This window comes from Macrobrachium rosenbergii, chromosome 1 (assembly GCF_040412425.1).
Source record: "Macrobrachium rosenbergii isolate ZJJX-2024 chromosome 1, ASM4041242v1, whole genome shotgun sequence".
Lineage (NCBI taxonomy): Eukaryota > Metazoa > Arthropoda > Malacostraca > Decapoda > Palaemonidae > Macrobrachium > Macrobrachium rosenbergii.
Window position 1 is genome coordinate 38,303,538 of NC_089741.1, and position 10,000 is coordinate 38,313,537.

Sequence of the window (10,000 nt, forward strand, 5' to 3'; positions counted from 1 at the left end):
GTGGATATAAAAGATTTATTCCTGTTGTTTATACCAGATGAACCAACAGCTCCTTCTCTCTCAGGAAAGATGGAACCTCGTACGAATCAGGAAAAAGACTTAGACTTATTATCAACTTAGACTTAAGACTGGACTAGAAAGGAGACACCATCTCTCAGGAAATACAGGGGCTTAAAGAATCAGGAAGAATACTTTTTTTTTTATCATCTAAGACGTTCAAGACTGAACTAGGAAGCAAGAAAAATCTCTCAGGAAAGACAGGAAAAAGACTTAGACTGATTATCATCTAAGACTTTTAAGACTGAACTAGGAAGCATGGCACATTTCTCAGGAAAGACAGAAGCTTATAGGAACCAGAAAAAAAGACTTAAGACTTATTATATTAACATCCAAGACTTTTAAGACTGAACAAGGAAGCAAGGCACCATCTCTGAGGAAAGACTGAGGCTTAGAGGAATCAGAGAAAGACTTAGTATTATTTCAGACTTTTAAGACTGGATAAGGAAGAAAACCAGTATTATTTCAGACTTTTAAGACTGGATAAGGAAGAAAAGCACCGTCCCTCAGGAAAGACTGAAGCTCATAGTAATCAGGAAAAAAGACTTAAAAGACTTACTATCATCTAAGACTTTTAAGACTGAACAAGGAAGCAAGGCCCCATCTCTCAGGAAAGACTGAAGCTTAGAGGAATCGGGAAAAAGACTTCATTATCACCTCAGACTTTTAAGACTGAACTAGGAAGAAAAGCACCGTCTCTCAGGAAAGACCGAAGCTCGTAATAACCAGGAAAAAGAAAGACTTAAAGACTTACTATCATGTAAGACTTTTAAGACTAAAAAAAAAAAAACTGCGCTTTCCCCATCTCGACCTCCCACCTGATTCACGTGTATCACAAGACCGTCTGCCGAAATCGCTGACGGGCCAACAGCGCTTTCACATAACTTCCAGCGGATCGCTGCTGCTTCTGTCGCTCCGTAATTATCCATAATCCAAAACTTCTTCCTGGAGCGCTCCATTATCGGTAAATCGTCCGGAATTACCCGGAATTAGGTCTAGCTAGCCCATAATCATCCTTTCAGACTCTCGTTTCAGTGGGTCGGTAAATGAGGTTGTGGAGACTCCGAGGCTCGGTTGGTTTTCAGTTGAGGTTTTCCGAAGGATTTTGGAATGGTTTTTTTTCTGTTTTCAGTTTTTTTGTAAAAGGAAACTACCGTGCAGGCTTTGTCTGTCCGACCGCACTTTTTCTGTCCGCACTTTTTTTTGTCCGCACTTTGTTTTTGTCCGTACTTTTTTTTGTCCGCACTTTTTCTTCCACACTTTTCTTCCGCGCTTTTTCCGTCCACACTTTTCCGTCTGCAATTTTCTCTGTCCGCATTTTTTTCTGTCCGCGCTTTTTCTGTCCGCACTTTTTTTGTCCGCGCTTATGTCCGCACTTTTTTCTGTCCGCACTTTTTTTGTTAGTGCTTATGTCCGCACTTTTTTCTGTCCGCACTTTTTCTGTCCGCACTTTTTAAACTACTGAGGCTAGAGGGCTGTAAATTGGTATGCTGATCATCCACCCTCCAATCATCAAACATACCAAATTGCAGCCCTCTAGCCTCAGTAGTTTTTATTTTATTTAAGGTTAAATTTAGTCATAATCGTGCATCAGCAACGATATAGTACGCGCCACCACCGGGCCGTGGTTAAAGTTTCATGGGCCGCGGCTCATACAGCATTGTATTGCGACCACCGAAAGGTAGATCTATTTTCGGTGACCTTGATTATACGTGTAGCGGCCGCACAGAAAGCCCGATTGCGCCGAAAAAACTTCGCCGCATTTTCTACTTTTTATTATTGATTCGAAATTGTTCTCTGGTGCGTGTGTGTATATATATATATATATATATATATATATATATATATATATATATATATATATATATATATATATATATATATATATATATATATATATACATACATATACATAAAACCAGAATCATACGAAAAATGGAGAGAGAGAGAGAGAGAGAGAGAGAGAGAGAGAGAGAGACCCTCGAGAGAGAAGAACGCAACGCGACGCTTCGCCATAAATATTTTCGCAGCCGCGACAGAAATGAATTTTGAGCGGCGGTCGGCAGTCGGTTTCCGGACTGGGACCCAAAAATGGCCGGTGTCCACCTGCGTGATATAAAGCAACGTAAATTACGCCAAATGCATTTTGGGGAGGGAGGGGGAATCCGGATATATGGGGGGTCCGGATACGAGGGGGAGTGGTGGTCCGGATAGTGGAGGAGGATCTGGAAACTGGGAGGGTCCGGATACTGGGGAGAATCCGGATACTGGGGGCGGATCCAGATAGGGGGGTTGGTGGTCCGGATACTAGGGAAGGACCCGGATACTGGGGGAGGATCCGGATACTGGGGGGTTCGGATACGAGGGGGTGGTGGTCTGGATACTGGGGAGGATCCGGATACTGGGCGTGGGTCTGGATACTGGGAAAGGATCCGGATATTGGGGGTCCGGATACTGTGGGAGGATCCGGATATTGGAGGAGGATCCGGATATGGGGGCTCAGGATACAAGGGGCGGTGGGCCGGATGCCTGGGGGAGGATCCGGATCCTGGGGAAGGATCCGGATATGGGGGTCCAGACACGAGGGCGGTGGTCCGGATACTGGAGGAGGATACGGATACTGGGGAAGGATCGAATACTAAGGGAGGATCCGGATATGAGGAGTCCGGATTCGAGGGGCGGTGGTACGGATACTAGGGGAGGATCCGGACAATGGAGGAGGATACGGATATGGGAGGTCCGGATGCGAGGGGGTTCTGGATACTGGGGAAGGATCCGGATACGGCCGAACTTAGGTCCGGAGGTTAATAATTATAATTTTTTGGAGGGGGGGCGGTCGATTTTATGCAGTAGAGAATAAAGCAATGGATATTATATTTAATGAAAATTCTCATTTTAATTTCCTCAATTCTTGGACGCTTAATTTAAAGAGAGTTCTTTTCTTGATTTCATACTATCTTTCACTCACAAAACAGGTAGGGCCTTGTGTGTGTGTGTGTGTGTGTATATATATAGTATATGTATATATGTATATATATATGTGTATATATATGTATAATATTTATAATGTCTATATACATATATAATGCTATTTCCTGAGGTATAGTAAATGTATTTTGAATAATATCTATGGAGTGATATTTGTGAAAATAAAACATGTACCGGTGTAAGCGAAAGAGAGAGAGAGAGAGAGAGAGAGAGAGAGAGAGAGAGAGAGAGAGAGAGAGAGAGAGAGAGGCAGGCTCCCATTAACAGCTATAACGATTCCCAAGCGAGAATTCCACGGCCAGAGCTGTCATAATCCAGTTTTACCTGATATCAAATTAATTAACTTTCCATACAAGTGTATATTTTGTCGGCAACAACAGAACACGTTTAATTATTCCGGTATCGCTTCGCGCGGGATATGAGCTGACGTATTTGGTTATAAATATGCAAGGGTTCATACTAGAATTGTATATGTGTGTATGTATATATATATATATATATATATATATATATATATATATATATATATATATATATATATATATATATATAATATATATATATATATTAAACCCGTTCACTTGCACAACAATTGTTCTGTACTTTCATCCATTCAATAAGAGGACCTCTTTTGAACGAGATGGGATCTAACAGAGATTTTTTAATCCAAAAAAAAATTAAAGGCTTTCTAGGGCTAACTGCCCTCATCGTCTGATAACCTCACGATGCTTAAATGGGGTCCTGTTATTAAACGTGCTCACACACACATATATATGTACGTATATTTATACATTTACATATATATATATATATATAACTAGTCATATCAATAACCAGTCCAGTTACATATCCAACGTTAATTATCTATATTTGTGTTAATATTTAAAATACCTTCTTTATCTGATCGCATAACATTTGTACTTTTGTCGACACAGCAAAATATTATCAATTTAGTTTAATCGACTCAGAGTCATAATGAATTATGAAATTACAGATCCAAATATGGTAACAGTTCGTGGAAGTTCATAGTTCAAAGTGAGGTCACTCCATAAAGTCAGTACCTGAAGGTGATATAAGGTCATCTAACAAAGACCTAGACCTTAGGTCATTGGTTGTCAAATAAGGTCATTTACTTAAATCGTGGTCAGTGACTTGGAAGATTTAATTATCTTGTTTTGGCAACCTGTACCATTCATCGGTGCGTCCGATTTCTAGCCTGGGGCCTCAGACCACTGATCCCCGTATGGGGGTAGTGCCGACAGTGCACCTCACGCGATGCACTGTAGGCATTACTTAAGGTTCTTTGCAGCGTCTCTTCGGCCCCTAGCTGCAACCCCTTTCGTTCCTTTTACTGTACCTCCTTTCATATTTTCTTTTTCCATGTTTTACTCAGAGAACAGTTCCATCACCTGAAACAAATGTACGAAACATGTTTTTACTATTATTATTATTATTATTATTATTATTATTATTATTATTATTATTATTATTATTATTATTATTATTATTATTTAGAAGAAAAAAAATATTCTTATGGAACAAGCCACATATAGGGGTCATTGCCCGGAAATTCATGCTTCCAAAGAATATTATGGTGTTCATTAGATAGGAGTAACAGAAGGTAATGGGGAATACAGAAAGAAAAAATAAATTAACAAATTAATAAATAATTTAACAAAAACAGTCAACAATATCCCTGTACCCTTCACCTACACACTCCGTAAAGTCCCAAACTTCCCTTCAAAGAAGAAGAAGAAGAAGAAGAAGAAGAAGAAGAAGAAGAAGAAGAAGAAGAAGAAGAAGAAGATGAAGGAAAACAAAGGCAAGTCGGAGGAGGATCAGGTTGAAACGCAAAATACCTCCGGAACTTCGTTAGAGCCGATAATTGAATGAAAACATCGAGAGGCGATCGCCTGTGTGTGTGTTTCTCCTGGATATGAAGACGGGCCCAATCGAGTTACCAGGAGATCTGGAAGGCGCCAAGTTAAACAAATGGGCCAGGGGAAGAAGAAGAAGAAGAAGAAGAAGAAGAAGAAGAAGAAGAAGAAGAAGAAGAAGAAGAGGCATCGGCAAGCACACGAGTGAATGCAGGTCCTTCTTCTTCCTCTTCTGTCGGAGGGGAGAACTGGCTTTCTGTATCTGGTTGGTACTAGTGTTGTCATCAATCGTGCTGGAAGGAAGAAGAAGAAGAAGGAGGAGGAGGAGGAGGAGGAGGAGGAGGAGAAGAAGAAGCATCGGCAAGCACACGAATGAAGGCAGGTCCTTCTTCTTCTCCTGTCGGAAGGGAGAACTGGCTGTCAGTATCTGTTTGGTACTAGCGTTGTCATCAATCGTGCTGGAGGTAAGAAGAAGAAGAAGAAGAAGAAGAGGCATCGGCAAGCACACGAGAGAAGGCAGGTCCTTCTTCTTCTTTTTCTTCTGTCGGAAGGGAGAACTGGTTTTCTCTATCAGGTTGGTACTAGCGTTGTCATCAATCGTGCTGGAAGTAAGAGGAACGCTTAAGAGGAACATTCAATATAAGGAGGAAAGCTTTTAGGAAGCGGAATACCTAAGAGGAACAGTCAAAATAAGGAGGGGAGCTTTTAGCAAGAGGAATGCTTGATTTGGAGAAGAACCCGAATGAATAATTCTCTAGAACGAAATCAAAAGACTTTAAATTATTCAGCTCCCAGGCGACACTTTCACCACGCCTTACATTTTCAAAGCTGCGACGGAAAATGTCGTCTTAAGCAAGAGAGTAAAATGCATTAGCTTTTCAGTAGTTATGAAATGCAAAATCTTTGAGAGAAAGACGTTACCATGGCAACGGATGGCTTGCTCCCTGGGAAAGGTGATGTAATGATCTTATCACCTGATTTTTAAAGATGCTGGTCCTTAAATTTTAAAGGATTTTGTAACTCCTGGTTAAATTTGATTTTTAAGGATGTTGGTCCATAAATTTTAGGAGATTTTGTAACTGAGTTATGGATTTTTGCAACTCGTGGTTAAATCTGATTTTGAAGGCTTTTGGTCCTTAAATTTTGGAAGATTTTGTAACTGAGTTATGGATTTTTGCAACTCGTGGTTGAATCTGATTTTTAAGGATATTGATCCTTAAATTTTAGGATATTTTGTAATTGGGTCATGGATTTATTTTTGTAACTCGTGGTTAAATATGATTTTTAAGGATAATGGTCCTTAAATTTTAGGAGATTTTGTGACTGACTTATGGATTTATTTTTGTAACTCGCGGTTAAATTTGATTTTTAAGGACAGTGGGTCTCAAATTTTAAAGGATTTTGTAACTGAGTTATGGATTTATTTTTCTAACTCCTGGTTAAATCTGAATTTTAAGGATACTGAGTCTTAAAATTTTAGGGGATTTTGTAACCGAGGTATGGATTTGTCTAATTTAATTTGATTTTTAAGGGTACTGGGTCTTAAAACTTTAAAGGATTTTGTAACGGAGAATTATGGTTTTATCTGAATTAATCTGATTTTTTCGGATATTGAATCTTAAATTTAAGGGATCTTGTAAATGAGTTTTTAGTTTTATATCTGAATTAATCAGATTTTTAAGGATATTGGTCCTTAAATTTAAGGGATTTTGTAACCGAGTTATAGGTTTATCTGATTTAATCCACAAAGGAAACAAATAACCACGTATAAAGAAGTTGAATTTCCACAAAGAAAAAAACGCAGCCACACAAAAAAAGATTAATTTCCACAAAGAAAATAACCACAAACAAACAAGAGAAGTTAAATTTCCACAAAGGAAATAACCACAAACAAAGCAATTCCACACAAAGAAAGTTAGTTGAATTTCTATAAAGGAAATAAACACACAAGAGAAGTTAAATTTCCACAAAGAAAACAGACACAAACACACAAAAGAAGTTAAATTTCCACAAAGAAAATAAGCACAAACGAGACAAACGCACAAAAAAGGTTAAGAAGTTAAATTCCCACAAAGAAAACAGACACAACCAAATAAAACAAACAAACAAATTACCAAACAAACAAAACTCCAAGAAATGGCAAGAGGCAATAGCAAGTACCAAGGCAAGGCCTGGAAGAGGCTGGAAGGTTGTAAAGGCAATTCCAGGACTCCCCCGACGGACATGGATTCCTCGCGAACTGCCTCTGGAACGACCGGAGAAGCACAATGGGAAAAGTTCCAATGACTCCGACGATGAAGGATTTGTCCCCACTTGCACAAGGGCGCGCCGTCAGCGATGTCCTTCGGAGGAGAAGGGAGGGATTTGCTTGTAATCCCTCTCCTCCGGCTTCGTAGTTTAGGTGGAGCGATTACTAAATCCTGCGAGAGACTGGAGGCAGATTTTGTTGCTTCTGACGTAATCGGCTGGGTTTATTTTTTTTTTATTTAGCTTGGCGTTTTGATAAATCCTGTAATCTCTCTTTGCTTTAGAGTTTCAGGTAATCTTTCTTTGCTTTAGAGTTTCAGGTAATCTCTCTTTGCTTTAGAATCTCAAGTTATCTCTCTTTCCTTGAGAGATCCAGGTAATCTCTCTCACTCTCACTCTTTCTTTGCTTGGGAGTTGCAGGTAATCTCTCTCTCTCTCTCTCTCTCTCTCTCTCTCTCTCTCTCTCTCTCTCTCTCTCTCTCTCTCTCTGTGTGTGTGCTTAATAGTTCCCGGTAATCTCTCTTTGCTTGAGAGATGGACGGAATTTCCCTTTGCTTAAGATTTCCAGGTAATCTCTCTCTCTCTCTCTCTCTCTCTCTCTCTCTCTCTCTCTCTCTCTCTCTCTCTCTCGCTCTTCCTTTGCTTGAGAGTCCAGGTAATCTCTCTTTGCTTAAGGGTTCCAGGTAATCTCTCCCTATTTGAGAGTTGCAAGTAATCTGCCTTCGCGTGGGAGTTCTAGGTAATCCCCCTTTGCTTGGGAGTCGGAGGTAATCTCTCTTTGCATGAGAATAACAGGTAATCTCCTATTGCGTTGGATTTGCATTAAACGCCAACTCTCCTTGCTTTGTGGGTGAATGTAATAATAATAATAATAATAATAATAATAATAATAATAATAATAATAATAATAATAATAATCTAATAATAATAATACGTGTAATTTCCCTTCCTTTTAGGAAATGTAATCGTTTCACTCCACTTCGTAGTTGAAATGACTCATTTCCTAAGCAACATCGTGTGATCTCTCGTCATTTTGTGTTGTCACGTCACATCCCTTTGTCCGTGGACTGTGCACAATAGTCTCTTCTTGTGTAATTGTGTAATTTGTATGTATATGTCCGTGGACTCTTGAAAAACAATATTATATGAAGTAGGATAGATAAAAGATAAATTGATAGATATAAATAGATATGTATATGTATATATATATATACATATACATACATATATGTATATAGTTATACATTAATATGTAAATAGTTTTCTACTTAGATTCTTCTGTGGTTATTGCACTTATATGGTTGTGCCATTTTCTGCACCGCGTATAATCAAGGCCACCGAAAATAGATCCATCTTTCAGTGGTCTCGGTATAATGCTGTATGAGCCGCGTCCCATGAAACTTTAACCACGGCCCGGTGGTGACCTGGCCTATATTGTTGCCAGACGCACGATTATGGCTAACTTTAACCTTAAATAAAATAAAAAACTAATGAGGCTAGAGGGCTGCAATTTGTTATGTTTGATGATTGGAGGGTGGATGATCGACATACCAATTTGCAGCCCTCTAGCTTCAGTAGTTTTTAAGATCTAAGGGCAGACAAAAAAGTGCGGACAGAAAAAGTGTAGACAGAATAAAGTGCGGACAGAAAAAGTGCAGACAGAATAAAGTGTGAACAGAAAAAGTGCAGACAGAATAAAGTGTAGACAGAAAAAGTGCAGACAGAATAAAGTGTGGACAGAAAAAGTGCAGACAGAATAAAGTGTGGACAGAATAAAGTGCAGACAGAATAAAGTGTGGACAGAATAAAGTGCAGACAAAATAAAGTGTGGACAGAATAAAGTGCAGACAGAATAAAGTGCAGACAGAATAAAGTGGGGACAGAAAAAGTGCAGATAGAATAAGGTGCGGACAGAAAAAGTGCAGACAGAATAAGCTGCGGACAGAAAAGGTGCGTACAGAAAAAAGTGCGGACAGAAAAAGTGCAGACAGAATAAGGTGCGGACAGAAAAGGTGCGCACAGAAAAAAGTGCAGACAGAAAAAATGCGGACAGAATAAAGTGCGGACGGACAGACAAAGCCGTCACAATAGTTGTCTTTTACAGAAAACGAATAAAAAGCATTGTCACTCCGTCGCTATTTAGTAACCCCGTAAAAGAAACACAAACACAAAAAGGGTCGAAGTCTTCAGAAGCTTAACGTCTTCTGTCTTCACGAGAGGAATACTTGTTTTTTTTTTTTTTTTTGTCTTCAGAGTCAATTTTTCCACCGCTTTTTCTCTCCTTCTCTTTTTTTTTTTTTTCTTCCTCCTCTTCCCTTATCGCATAGGGCAGGATGCTCCCTTGTCCTTATCATCATGAGGCACCCGTCTAAGGATCCCTGAACCTAAGTTGGGAGATGTTGTAGGATCTCCTCCTACTCCGCCTCTTCTTCTTCTTCTTCTTCTTCTTCTTCTTCTTCTTCTTCTTCTTCTTCTTCTTCTTTTCCTTCTCCTTCTTCTTCTCCTACGTCTTCTTCTTCTTCTCCTTCTTCTCCTTCTCCTTCTCCTTCTCCTTCTCCTTCTCCTTCTCCCCCTTCTTCTTCTTCTTCTTCTTCTTCTTCTTCTTCTTCTTCCCATTTTGGGAGGCACTTGAGTTAAGGAGCCATTTGTACTCCTCCTCCTCCTCCTCCTCCTCTTCTTCTTCTTCTTCTTCTTCTTCTTCTTCTTCTTCTTCTTCTTCTGCTGCTGCTGCTGCTTCTTCTTCTTCTTCTTCTTCCCATTTTGGGAGGCACTTGAGTTAAGGAGCCATTTGTGCTCCTCCTCCTCCTTCTCCTCCTCCTCCTCCTCCTCCT

At 39.6% G+C, this 10,000-nt stretch overlaps 1 protein-coding gene across 1 annotated transcript in view; it reads right to left on the bottom strand.

Annotated features, from left to right (window-relative positions):
* LOC136840254 (uncharacterized) overlaps window positions 1-10,000 on the bottom strand; it is a 14,822-nt gene that overhangs the window by 4,537 nt on the left and 285 nt on the right. Inside the window, exons 2-5 of the mRNA XM_067106887.1 lie at window positions 9,821-10,000; window positions 7,083-7,167; window positions 5,293-5,524; window positions 2,248-2,750 (exon numbers count right to left, since the gene is read on the bottom strand). The exon at window positions 9,821-10,000 is cut by the window's right edge and continues 54 nt beyond it. Coding sequence (XP_066962988.1) covers window positions 2,248-2,750; window positions 5,293-5,524; window positions 7,083-7,167; window positions 9,821-10,000 — 1,000 coding nt within the window. The remainder of the gene's footprint in view (window positions 1-2,247; window positions 2,751-5,292; window positions 5,525-7,082; window positions 7,168-9,820) is intronic.